At 39.3% G+C, this 13,388-nt stretch overlaps 3 protein-coding genes across 4 annotated transcripts; 2 read left to right on the forward strand and 1 right to left on the reverse strand.

Annotated features, from left to right (window-relative positions):
- The first annotated feature begins 452 nt into the window (after positions 1-452).
- LOC131433806 (uncharacterized protein K02A2.6-like) lies at positions 453-1,802 on the forward strand. Its single transcript, XM_058600408.1, has one exon. The coding sequence runs from the start codon at positions 453-455 to the stop codon at positions 1,800-1,802; it is 1,350 nt and encodes a 449-aa protein (XP_058456391.1).
- A 930-nt stretch (positions 1,803-2,732) lies between these two features.
- LOC131435962 (peptide deformylase, mitochondrial-like) lies at positions 2,733-3,631 on the reverse strand. Of its 2 annotated transcripts, none has more exons than XM_058604273.1 (3): positions 3,573-3,631; positions 3,120-3,504; positions 2,733-3,065 (listed from the first exon to the last, which is right to left on the reverse strand). In XM_058604273.1, the coding sequence occupies exons 1-3, from the start codon at positions 3,620-3,622 to the stop codon at positions 2,751-2,753; spliced, it is 750 nt and encodes a 249-aa protein (XP_058460256.1). In that variant the 5' UTR covers positions 3,623-3,631; the 3' UTR covers positions 2,733-2,750. The 2 variants fall into 2 exon arrangements, with proteins under 2 accessions (XP_058460256.1, XP_058460258.1); XM_058604275.1 differs by having other exon boundaries at positions 3,593-3,614.
- A 69-nt stretch (positions 3,632-3,700) lies between these two features.
- LOC131435961 (heat shock protein 75 kDa, mitochondrial) lies at positions 3,701-7,452 on the forward strand. The gene is made up of 3 exons (XM_058604272.1): positions 3,701-3,895; positions 3,975-5,793; positions 5,849-7,452. Exons 1-3 carry the CDS (start codon positions 3,772-3,774, stop codon positions 6,021-6,023), a joined length of 2,118 nt encoding a protein of 705 aa, XP_058460255.1. The 5' UTR covers positions 3,701-3,771; the 3' UTR covers positions 6,024-7,452.
- Positions 7,453-13,388: the final 5,936 nt, after the last annotated feature.

A 13,388-nucleotide genomic window follows, 5' to 3' on the forward strand; every position in this document is an offset into this window, starting at 1 on the left:
TATTTTTTCGATAATAATCTCCGAACAAGACTAATAGCTGACGCATCGCCGGTAGCCCTGGGAGCTGTACTGGTTCAATTTAAAGGACCAACGGATTTCCAGCCTCGCCCATCGCTTATGCAAGTAAAAGTCTGACAGCCACCGAGCGGAGATATTGCCAAACCGAAAAAGAGGCGTTAGCTTTGGTATGGGCAGTAGAACGGTTTGCGATATATCTGTATGGAAGAACTTTTGAATTGGAGACGGATCATAAACCGTTAGAAGCAATTTTTCAACCAACATCTCGACCTTGTGCTCGAGTTGAAAGATGGGTGTTACGCCTTCAATCTTTCTCTTTTGTCATTAAATACCGCAAAGGATTATCTAACGTGGCTGACCCCTTATCTCGGTTGGCAGTAAACCCACTGCCCGAAACCTTCGATGCGGAAAATAAATTCATGGTGTTAGCGGTAATGGAATCCGCTGCAATTGACGTGCAAGAACTTGAAAACGCGACTAACTCGGATGTAAACTTACGCATTGTTAAACAATGCTTGCGTTCCGGTAACTGGGATAAAAATGAAGCTAAATCGTACTTGCCCTTCAAGAATGAACTTGGATTCGTTGGCGATATACTGGTTCGAGGTAATAAGCTCGTCGTGCCTACAGCGTTGAAAGCGAGGATGCTTGATATTGCCCATGAAGGACATCCGGGCGAGTCTATAATGAAGCGGCGACTTCGCGATCGAGTATGGTGGCCCGGCAAGGATAGTGATGCAGTGGCTCGCGTGAAAGCATGTGAAGGTTGTCGTTTGGTTGGGTTACCTACCAGACCTGAACCGATGAGTCGTCGCCCGCTACCGTCTGGACCATGGATTGATACTGCAATGGATTTCCTCGGTCCATTACCTTGTGGTTCGTACCTTTTTGTCATCATCGATTACTATAGTCGCTATAAGGAGGTGGAAATAATGTCCAAAATAACGGCCAGGGACACAATCTGTAAACTTGACAGAATTTTCACTCGCCTGGGGTATCCTCGGACAATAACGCTCGACAATGCCAAGCAGTTCGTAAGTACAGAGTTAGATTTATACAGCAAGCTTCACGGAATCACATTGAACCATTCAACACCATATTGGCCGCAAGAAAATGGTCTCGTCGAACGGCAAAACAGATCGCTCGTAAAACGGTTACAGATCAGCGCTGCTCTAGGCAGAGATTGGAAAAAAGATCTACATGATTATCTCATTATGTATTATACAACACCACACTCGACTACCGGAAAAACGCCTACCGAGCTTATGTATGGCTACACGATTCGATCAAAGCTACCAGCTATAGGAGATATCGAGACCGCTCCACAAAACACAGATTTTCGTGACCGTGACCAATCATTGAAAGAGAAAGGAAAAGAGATAGAGGATACACGCCGTCGAGCTACTCGATATTCAATTGATTTAGGTGACACTGTGCTTATGCTGAACCTAGTGCCAAGCTCTAAGCTGTCCACAACTTTTAACCCGAGGCGATACACAGTGGTTTCGCGATCTGGTCCTCGTGTAACGATTGAAGACCCTCAGACGGGAAAATCCTACGACAGAAATGTCGCTCACCTCAAGAAGATTATCGAGCTCGAGCAATTATCGACTAAAGTAACTGACGATAGCTCTGAAGATCAAGAGCTGCCCCGAGCATCATCAGACGAAGATTTTCATGGGTTTGAGCTGGAAGATGATAACACAGAACGGATCCCGATCTTGCCAGATCGTCAACGCAGAACGGTGAAGAAACCAGCCTGGCTCAACGATTATCACCTTTAACATCTTCAATTTAAACAAAGGGAGATGTGGTACCGAGTACGGCCCTGTCTCGGCAGTGCAGCGGGCAGAGAGAGAGAGTGAATGGAGAAAGAGTTGGTATGGAAAAACACGCGGCGAAATAAATAGAAACATACGTTATTGAACACATCTTAATAATATTAAATATCACATTATCCCCTCGATTACCACAATAGGACTGTTCAGATCTGTTAATTTGAGTTTGATTTCATATCACCCTGTAATTCTGGAACCGGAAGTCGGATCCAAATTAAATTCAGGAACTTTATATAGGACTATGAGACCTTTCATTTGAATATAAGTTTACATCGGATAATCCATCAGATCATTAATCTTACTTATTTTGTGAAAATCGGTGAGTAACAATATTAGTCACACATATAGATTTGAGATTAAATTAACATAAAACTTATAAAACCGATACACTGAAGAAGGATGCAAATAGCATTCCGAAATACGTATCTGTATTATAACGTTTGATACACTTTCGGAAAAATAGTGACTGTGAAAATAGTGACTTTGTGAGAGTGTAATGACGTGATATAGTGGAATTCAACGGTACAACAACAGTACTATTAGTGAGATTTGAGATGTTCGTGGAGCTGAATCGAATGGGCCTCGGTTGAAAAGTCAGTTTTCACAGCGATTGCTTAGCCTTTCTATATGAGAAAGGTAAAACATGTGTGGATAGAAAAAAATGCGATTGGTCGGTTACGTCTCATACATATCGTCGGGACCGAAAGAACTTGATCAATGACGAAATAGTAGCTTTCAAACAAGCCTATGTAAGTACCATGTCTCTTATAGCATTATATCTCCGGAACCGACAGTGACAGCCGGACAGTATCTAACTTGGTTTTACAGCTTTCGGAATTGCAGATATTAAAAAAGGATTTTACCAAACTATGCGTCATTCTTATTATACAAACATTATTTTTTATGAAAACCGATACTCACTCGTCCACGGTTCGCATTGACCGCTTGCCAACAAGTACATGTAAAAGTTTTTCGGTTCATAATATCTGTATAAATGATTCCATTCAAGTGATTCATCTCGTGCTGAGCTATACGTGCGTTCCATCCTTTCAGCGACAATTCTTTTTGGAAACCATTTTCATCAAGTCCTCGAAGCAGAACTCCCGAATACCTCGGCACTTCCGCACTGTAACCTCGCACACTTTGACATGCCTCTGGAAAGATCTTCTTTTCAAAGTTTGTTACTTTTAGTTCGGGATTGATGAAAACCTAAAAAGCATATACTATCATTTATTTTGAAAACTCGGTTAATATTAAATGTACCGTTAGAGGCAAGGTATTCATTTCCCTAGTTTTGTACTCTATACTCGTATACTCATCTCGCAGCTTTTCTTTGAATTCCATCACCAAAATTCTTAGTGAAATTCCTATCTGTGGTGCGGCCAATCCAACGCAATCGTATTTTCGCATTACATCCGTCATAAGTTTCACGAGCAAGCGAACTTCGGGAGACGTAACAGCTTCCGGTGGTACTAAACTCGATTTTTGTCTCAGTACAGGATCACCGATTTGAGTTACATGATTATACGGCGGTTCGTTTAGCGGACCTTTTTCCCAGAGCCCGCGGTACCAGCGAGCAAAGGATGTCAGCTGACTGGTTGTAGTAAAACCACGTCGTTGGATGGAATGAAGAAGCATTTCTGGAATTCTGTAGAAGAGAATGGAATTGCGAATGATTACTAGTATGAATGCGTTTAACATATTTTTTCGAAATACTCGAAATCTGTGTCTATCACCTCCAACAGCTGATGCCCTGATGTATGCATTCACAGCTGTGAGATTAGTGAAACCAGTGAGTTCATTCCATTCTCGCAAGACATTTTCTCTCTGAGAGCATCGAAAACGCATGGAGAACTGTCATAATCGCTGCATAACATAAACACGAGGTACCATAATTATTGATAGCGTGTTGAAAATGAGTGCATCTCGAATTTTGCAGCTCCAAAAGTTATCCAAATTAATTCCAACCAATCGGAGATTAGTCATCAGTGGGTTTAATTTCAATAACAAATCGGTGAACGATAAATACGGTCTCAGAAGTAAGTAAATTCTGCTCACACATTAAATCCCGGCAAAACAGTAATTCTTACGCAATCTTTTTATTTTTTGTTTGACTAGCTCCAGTATGGCATCAGGCACCGTCGATTCGTTGTCTGAGCACTCAAGCGGCTCAAGAAAAGAGTGGTTTTAATTCGATTATACGTGACTCGGAAAAAACCGTTGGTCCTAGTGACAAGCATGAGTTCCAGGCAGAAACGCGAATGTTGCTGGACATCGTAGCAAGGTCGCTGTACTCAGATAAGGAAGTTTTTGTACGAGAGCTAATTTCCAATGCAAGCGATGCTCTGGAAAAGTTTCGCTATACGATTCACACGGCTGGCGAAGGGGAGAAAGATTTTTCCGAACCGGACCGATCACTGGAGATTCATATTGGTACCAACAAACAGGACCGTGTTTTCACTCTTCAAGACACGGGTATTGGAATGACGAAGGAAGAATTAATATCCAACCTGGGAACTATTGCTCGATCTGGTTCGAAACACTTCATGGAGCAGATTAAAGAGAAAGGCTCAAGCGCCGAGAATGCTCAAAATATCATTGGTCAGTTTGGTGTTGGTTTCTATTCTGCATTTATGGTGGCAGAACGAGTTGATGTCTTTACCAGATCTTCCAAGGTTGGTTCTATTGGTTACAAGTGGACGTCCGATGGAACGGGCAATTTCGAAATTCAAGAGGCAGAAAATGTTCAGCCTGGAACAAAAATCGTTGTGCATCTGAAGGCTGATTGTCGTGAGTTTGCGGATGAGGATCGTATCCGGGAAGTTATCCGAAAGTACAGCAATTTTGTTGGAAGCCCAATCTATCTCAATGGGAAACAAGCCAATCAAATTCAACCGATTTGGCTGATGGAACCCAAGGAAGTGTCGCAGGATCAACACAATGAATTTTATCGATTTGTGGGAAACACTTTTGATATTCCCAGGTTTACGTTGCATTACAAAACCGATGTACCACTAAGCATACGGGCACTTCTTTACTTTCCGGAAGGGAAACCTGGTCTTTTTGAGATGTCTCGCGACTCCGACATTGGAGTAGCTCTTTACACACGTAAAGTTCTTATCCAATCAAAAACTGAAAACCTGTTGCCGAAATGGCTTCGTTTCGTAAAGGGTGTCGTTGATTCGGAGGACATACCCCTAAACCTTAGTCGAGAGTTACTTCAAAATAGTGCATTGATTCGTAAACTGCGAACAGTACTAACTAATCGCGTTCTCCGATTTTTACAAGATCGTGCCACGAAGGAACCGGATAATTACGACAAATTTTATGTAGACTATGGTCTTTTCCTAAAAGAAGGGATTGTTACTAGTACCGAACCCCAGGAGAAGGAGGAAATCGCCAAATTACTCCGTTTTGAAACTAGCAAGGAGGCAGGAAAAAAAGTCAGCCTTCCCGAATACTGTAACCAACAATTGGAAGGGCAAAAAGATATTTACTATTTGGCAGCACCCAATCGAACCCTTGCCGAAGCATCTCCTTACTATGAGTCGCTCAAAAAGAAGGGTATAGAAGTTCTTTTCTGCTATGAGGCCTACGATGAGCTAGTATTGATGCAACTTGGACAATTTCTCGGAAAAAATTTAGTATCAGTGGAAAAAGAAATGCGACGATCGGAGAAATCGGATGACGCAACTGATCAGATGATCGAAGGTTCGTTACTTAAAACGCAGGTGGATGAATTACTTCCATGGATTAAACAGAAGTTAGCCGGAAAGGTGGCCAACGTGAAAACAACCAACAAGCTCGATACCCATCCGTGCGTGATAACGGTAGAGGAGATGGCTGCTGCGCGTCACTTTGTAAAAACTCAAACTCACAACATGAGTGAAGAGAATCGATATGCTTTGCTACAACCACAGTTGGAAGTGAATGCTAAGTAAGTATCTCTTGGAACCCCTAAGTATATTAAATAGTAATGGTTTTGTCTATAGACATCCGATCATCAAAAAGTTACACAAACTGGTATCATCCGATCCGGAATTAGCAGAGCTTCTAGCCAAGCAGTTATTTTCAAATGCCATGGTCGGAGCAGGCCTCGTAGAAGATCCTCGAATGCTACTCACGAGTATGAACGAGCTGCTGGAGAAAGTGTTGGATAAACATTAGACGAATTGGTTTTATGTATGCTTGGGACTAAATGAATATAGGAAATACTATAAAACGAAAATTAGAATGTAAACAAAATTCCGTTGTCCATGTAAATCAGGTAGTTTCTAACTATATTGGGCTGAGCCCATAACCGAAGTACTTGAAAAATCCTATTACTAAAGTTTACCTAATCAGGCTCCACATCCATGTTTCAATATTGCGAAGCAATCAAAACTTCTAGATAGCCGAAGTTGTACTTTGTTTATTTTGTACTTGTCTTTCCAGGCTGGCTAAAAGGCTGATCGCATTAGGCCGATCCGACCGATCCGAGCTCTCCGGCGTCTCCTTTTTTTCTGCTTCGGCTATGACTGAACTGCACATGTAGCTGTGTGCATGTGCAGCTCAGCCATAGTCGAAGCAGAGAAAAAGTCAACGCCAGAGAGCTCGGATCGGTCGGATCGGCATAATGCGGATAGCCTTTAAGACCCTGGTAGATTCACCACGCGGGATGCTCGCCTGTTAGGTTTTTTACCGTCACTGCTAACCTCAATCGGATGAACACATTTTGACAGTCCAGCAGTACTGTTTGTAAACAGAAATTTCTTTTGTTTGTTTATTGACAAATTGAATCAGACCATTTACGGTCCGTATCACCTAAATAAAGTTTTAAAACATTTGTTCACGATTGAATACGATTCGTTTTTGATATTTATTAAATAAAAGTGACTAGTTGCAAAGTGTAAAGATGATTGTTTTAGATGCGCTCTTCGATTTTTGTTTAAGCTTGTTTGTAAACAGTACCGCTGATCTGTCAAGGATGAATACTTGTTCATTTGTGTCGTCACGATAAAAAACCTAGTAGGGATGGTAATTAGGTTTTGCACAATGACGACAAAAATGAACTGTCGATGAATCAAATTCATCTTTGAGATTTGTCGAGGTCACATCACACAACTCACATAGTAAGGCCCAGAATTTCATCCAAGCTCGCATGAATCATATACCGTTTTCGTTTTAGAACCTACACGCGGGCAACTCTGAATCCGAGTAAAACGAACACGTGTTACGCGCCCTAGACAACAACTCATATAAAAAATAAAAAATAAACAAACTCGGCTGGATGCGTGGTGCGACCCGAGAAAATTTTCAGAGCGAAACTACGCGATTGGAGTCCGATCTAGAGCGACACCAGGTTGCTAAAACAAACTCATCAAAAGTTGTTTTGGCGACTCTGGGTCAGCTCTCGGGCTGCTCTGATCAATAAACGAAAACGGTAATAGTCACGCGCGTGTGATTTAATCATTTAATGCAATTGATCAAAGCAAACAAGTTAGGGAATGATCACAAGTGTTCTAGTTCTAGATGCATAATTTATGTCAGTTTTTTTAATTTAAATCTATAATTTATAAGAAAATAAACTGGCAGCCTCAGCAGCGTTTTATCTGTGTTTCTAAAGGGTGATTTTTTAAGAGCTTGAGAACTTTTTTAAACAATAAAACGCATAAAATTTGCAAAATCTCATCGGTTCTTTATTTTAAACGTTAGATTGGTACATGACATTTACTTTTTGAAGATAATTTTATTTAAATGTTGACCGCGGCTGCGTCTTAGGTGGTCCATTCGGAAAATCCGCTTTTTTATCGACAAATTTTGTTCAGCGATGAGGCTCATTTCTGGTTGAATGGCTACGTAAATAAGCAAAATTGCCGCATTTGGAGTGAAGAGCAACCAGAAGCCGTTCAAGAACTGCCCATGCATCCCGAAAAATGCACTGTTTGGTGTGGTTTGTACGCTGGTGGAATCATTGGACCGTATTTTTTCAAAGATGCTGTTGGACGCAACGTTACAGTGAATGGCGATCGCTATCGTTCGATGCTAACAAACTTTTTGTTGCCAAAAATGGAAGAACTGAACTTGGTAGACATGTGGTTTCAACAAGATGGCGCTACATGCCACACAGCTCGCGATTCTATGGCCATTTTGAGGGAAAACTTCGGAGAACAATTCATCTCAAGAAATGGACCGGTAAGTTGGCCACCAAGATCATGCGATTTGACGCCTTTAGACTATTTTTTGTGGGGCTACGTCAAGTCTAAAGTCTACAGAAATAAGCCAGTAACTATTCCAGCTTTGGAAGACAACATTTCCGAAGAAATTCGGGCTATTCCGGCCGAAATGCTCGAAAAAGTTGCCCAAAATTGGACTTTCCGAATGGACCACCTAAGACGCAGCCGCGGTCAACATTTAAATGAAATTATCTTCAAAAAGTAAATGTCATGTACCAATCTAACGTTTAAAATAAAGAACCGATGAGATTTTGCAAATTTTATGCGTTTTATTGTTTAAAAAAGTTCTCAAGCTCTTAAAAAATCACCCTTTAATATAGAAAAAATAGAACGACAGCGTATACCAGTTTTAAATTTGACAGTAGAACTGTTCGAGTAAATAAAACTAAAACGGCTGGCTTGTTTCAGTTATATTATAGACCACCCATATGAATCTTGCAGCTGCTGAATTCGCTAAGAGCTTCAAATCGTTTTATAACGTTTTGGGTGATGCTTGCGTCTGACATGTTTCATGACAGACTTAAGTTTTGGAAATAGTTTCGCTTATATTCTTTGGTTTCAATTATAGAGGGTTTAACCTTAAGCAAAGACATCATATTAACAAGATATCCAGCTCTCACATTTCCCGAACAAATCATTGGCAACATCCTTTTTTGTGAGCATGGTGCCCTCAGACGAGTCCGCATCGAATCTCGTACATAGAAGTAGGGGAGAGAAATGTCAAATTCGTGCGCGAAGAAAGAGCAGCACTTCGCCATACAATTGACATGATATGTTGAATGTGATGCCGTGTGATGGCGTTGCTGAACTATGCTATTTTGGCGCGCACGAATTTGACATTTCTCTCCCCTACTTCTATGTACGAGATTCGATGCGGACTCGCCTGAGGGTGCCATGCTCGCAAAAAAGGATGTTGCCAACGATTTGTTCGGGAAATGTGAGAGCTGGATATCTTGTTACTATGATGTCTGCTTAAGGTCGACCCGGGTTGGTGGTTCAATGCATAGGGCGCTGGTCTTACGAGCCAGTTGTCGTATGTTCGAGCCCCGACCTGGAAGGATTCTTAGTGTCAGTAGGATCCATAGTACTAGCCATGCAATGATTCTGTACACTAAGGCTGTGAACCAAATCTGACACTTGAGTGGTTATTTGGTGTCGAGTAGTTAAATTTGACTAAAACTGTGGCCCATTTCAAAATTTGACGGACGGAAAGTTATTTGGGTTTATTTTCCACTGGAAATAATTTCAACTAAAGAATTAGTATTAGAATTTTCATTGCGAGATTTTTTTCAGTGTTGGAAAATAACTATCGATCTGTCAAAAATAACCATGCTCTCGAGCAGGGTTATTTTTGACAACATCAAATTAACCACTCGAGTGTCAGATTTTAACCAAAAGTTAAAATTAACTGCGAAATGGTTCACAGCCTAAGAATCGGCTGCGAAGTCTGTTGAAACAGAAAGGCCAAATTCCACAAAAGGAATGTAAAGCCAGGACTTTGCTTTGCTTAAGGTCATCACCTCTTCAGGCCAGAAAAACTCTCTTCTGACCCTATGTGCAGAGTTGGGAACCGAACCCAGGTGGTAGGGATGGGTATCGAGCGTATCGAGAGTTAAAGTATCGATACTTGGTATCGCGATACCGTTTTGTCTTTTCAGGTATCGGTATCGATACTATAGGAAAAAGTATCGATACTTAGTATCGGTATCGGTATCGATCGAAAATACAAGCTAGGCCGATTTTGATTAAACTAGTCTTGAAATAAACACATCCCCAAAGAGCCAAAACGCTGCTAATTGGTTTTGAGATCCTTTGTTCACCTTTTGAGTTACAGACAGTTTGTTATTTGAAAATATCTTTTGCAATTGAACAAGAACTTTTTTATATTTCAATACCTTTCCAACGAGCTATAGATGAGTGTTATCAAACAAGTTTGCGCTTGCGGAGTTTTTAAAAATGGTATCATCTCACTTCTTGGTTGATTAAGTCTGTTTCTTCTATGAATACCAAAATTCGTTATCCAAACTGGATCGTTGAAAGTGTTCAGACGTCAAACGACAACTTTTGTCGCACATTATCCTACTGGCTAATGAAAATAGGCGTTCGGATGGTACTCAGGTCCCCAATACTGCAAATTTTTTTTACTAATTGATACTAATGAGGAAACTGATGCAAATCGATTCCTATGTATGTAGAGGGTTGCAAGTTCTTGGTACCGGGTTTCTATTAAAAAAAAACCATCATTCAAATTATCACCGATTCTGCTTCAATTATTGATTGAATTGTAGAAGAGAAAAGCAATATTATTGATCTTACTTCTAATGGGAACATTCAATACACTCAAATAAAAAAAAGAAAAATCACGTAAAATGGTTCCAAATGTCAAATTGAATATTTTACGTGACGAAAATGAATGTTATACGAACATCCCCTAAAATGAATAGAGTCATCACATAAGGTTCACGTGAATTGACCAAACGTCAAACAAACTACGTGAATCTTCGATGTGAAAAACTCGATTTTGAAAATTGCGAACTGTGGCCTCCAAAGTTGTAAGTAGTGTAAATAATTGCGAGAAATGTTATTTAATAACAATTTTTACTACATCGACCGGACCTATCCAGTATGAAAGTTTCCATGTGTTTGACTGGACCCTGTGCCTGCGTGAGTCCGAAAGTGTGCCCGCTTCTGCCGGATACTTCAAACAGGCCAGTGGTCCACCGAAAAACGGGTTCAAAATCGGTATGAAGCTAGAGACACTGGACCCATGTAATGCAACCTCAACCTGCATCGGTTGTGTTGTGGAAGTTCTCTGATCTCGACTTCGGCTTCGGTTGGATGGCAGTGACAACAAAAATGATTTCTGGCGCCTTGTCGATTCGAGCTCCCACGACGTTATCAGTTGCTTTTTGTTTTCAGCCATTGCAATTCCATGCTAATTTTCTGAAATAAATGTTTTATTTTTCATAGTATTTTTCATTCCATAGATTTATATAAAAATCTGAAATATGTCCCTTTCGACTTCAACCAATATAAAAAATTTTAATTCTCTGGTATCTAAAATTGATATGAACTGATAGGTAAATGTGATATGAAACACGTAACTCTTACTGGATTATGCATTAAACAGCTTCTATATGCCAGTCCATTAAAACCTACGTGGAAAGTAGTACTTTTCACGTAACTATAACTTGCACACTTATTTTCGGATTTCAGTTTTTAACGGATCGTTCGGTAAATATTAACGAATCCAATTATCTGCACGCCATATTGATTTTTAGTTGAATTTGATCAAATTGAGTAAAATGGAGTCAATCCTAAACAAAATGCGATTATCTTCGAGTTAATTATGGATTGTAAGTATAAGTTGAGCACAATGATGATTAAAGTGATTAAAATTATGGTTCTTTCCCGCAGGCGTCGTTCTACGTTCTATAAAAATATGGTAGCACAGGCTTTAGTTAGCGAAGCTCCTCAAGCACTTTGGTTCCATGCAAATGCAAGCCACCTTGCAGATAAAATGTTTTATTTGTTCATGATAAATACAATATTTGGAATCGGAACGCTAACTACAACTGGGTAAAGCTTACGACGAATTTTGGAATTCCAATAAAAACAACATATATAATTTAAATTAAATAGTAAAATGCATTCGAAGCTCAATTATTTTGTTTTTGGTTTTCTGAAATCTCAAACAACTAAATTAAATTTAAAATTTATTTCAAATTGTACTGCACTATAGAAATTACTGAATTCATCGGTTGCTTTAGAATCTTCCCGTGCTGGCCATACAGTATAATATTTACCGGATCCTCATCACTAATTACTGATAGTATGGTTAAAATGACAGCTCGAACAAACTTCAGCTTCGTCAATAAATGAATTACTGAACTGATTGCAGGACGTTCAGCTGTGTAAAAGTCGGTAAAAATATTACTGAGCTCGGTAAAGGAAATTAAGTGTGTGATTATTATTTTGAGTGTTCTGTAGTACTTACACGTTCTTTGAACATAACTCATGGTTTGAGTTGCGATTACTCAAATTCATAAACTGGTACAATATGTCAAAATTTGAGTAAAGTAAACTCATTGCCATGGGTTCTCTCGCATTTAGTCATACATTACTGTAAGCGTTGAGGTTTTAAACATTTGAGTGAAAAAAATACTTCTTGCAGTTCAGAGCGTTTTCATTCTCGGAATTTTCTATTCGAAATAAAAAATGCGAGAATACGTCGTTTTCCATTGCCGTTTTTAGATCCGGTTTTGAAAACATGAATCAACGTCAATCATCGATGTTTTGTGGTTTCAATTATGCTTAGTGAAAAGCCCAACAGAAGAATATCAAAATAATTCAATTTTGACTCCAACCCGTTCAAAAGGAAACGGTTTTGAATCACTATTTTGCGCATTCAAAAGAAAGAAGAAAAGTACGGGTGTGTAATGTCAGAGATATAGCTGGATGTCGTGAATATGAATAAAACTGACACGATTTCTTAACATTTTCGAATTCGAATTGATAGTTGATCGATTGTGTGAATTGCGAAACTTTCCCCCTTTTCACTACTAAAATTTTCAACGATTTTTGACGTCGATTTTCTCATTTCGGATTAGCATATTTCATTGAAAGAAACTATCAAGATGCTGTACAGGATTCATTTCTGCCTTTTAGAAGGACCAAATTGTGGAATATTCTACGATATTTAGCACAGTTCGGAACATTTATCTCGAAAGATTTTCGCACAGCGAAAAGTGCACGAAGCAAATCAAATTATTTTGGATTTTCACTAAACTGATGATTTCGACCTTCGATTTGCAAAGAAGTAATCTTAATTTAGATAACATTTAGAGCCCTTAGAACGGCTGATTTTATATAATGTTATCCACTTTTCGTTTTTTGTTTTCTTTCTCTCCAATGCAAACCACCAGCAGCTGATGCAATCGTTCTTGCTTGAATTGAAACTAGCTTTGCGTACAAACCGACACATCCGCTCCCGAATAAAAAATATTGTTGAAAAACAATACGATTTGTTGTTACAAAACCTGCAATTTTGCTTTGACCATTGAAAAATATTCGATCAACTGTGGAAATGCTTTTTACAATAGAATGTATAGGTTGTTAAGTATCGTAACAATTCAAATCATGAAGTTTTCTCATACATGTTTTCTTGGGAAACAATAATATGTATAGTTTGCATATTGTTTGAAACACCACGTGTACAATAAATTCAATTGTAGAATCGTAGGAACAATATATTGAATCGTTGGAAATGAAAAAAAATCTTGTCAAGATACAATAAAATGTATTGTAACTCATATAT

This window comes from Malaya genurostris, chromosome 3 (assembly GCF_030247185.1).
Source record: "Malaya genurostris strain Urasoe2022 chromosome 3, Malgen_1.1, whole genome shotgun sequence".
Classification (NCBI taxonomy): Eukaryota; Metazoa; Arthropoda; class Insecta; order Diptera; family Culicidae; genus Malaya; species Malaya genurostris.

Coding starts and splice junctions, on each gene's coding strand:
- LOC131433806 (XM_058600408.1), top strand. CDS start 453: ATGGAATCCGCTGCAATTGACGTGCAAGAACTTGAAAACGCGACTAAC.
- LOC131435962 (XM_058604273.1), bottom strand. CDS start 3,622: ATGCATACATCAGGGCATCAGCTGTTGGAGGTGATAGACACAGATTTC. Junction 3,505..3,572: donor GTGATAGACACAGATTTCGA/GTATTTCGAAAA, acceptor TCTCTTCTACAG/AATTCCAGAAATGCTTCTTC. Junction 3,066..3,119: donor TGAATACCTTGCCTCTAACG/GTACATTTAATA, acceptor TATGCTTTTTAG/GTTTTCATCAATCCCGAACT.
- LOC131435961 (XM_058604272.1), top strand. CDS start 3,772: ATGAGTGCATCTCGAATTTTGCAGCTCCAAAAGTTATCCAAATTAATT. Junction 3,896..3,974: donor CGATAAATACGGTCTCAGAA/GTAAGTAAATTC, acceptor TTGTTTGACTAG/CTCCAGTATGGCATCAGGCA. Junction 5,794..5,848: donor CAGTTGGAAGTGAATGCTAA/GTAAGTATCTCT, acceptor TTTTGTCTATAG/ACATCCGATCATCAAAAAGT.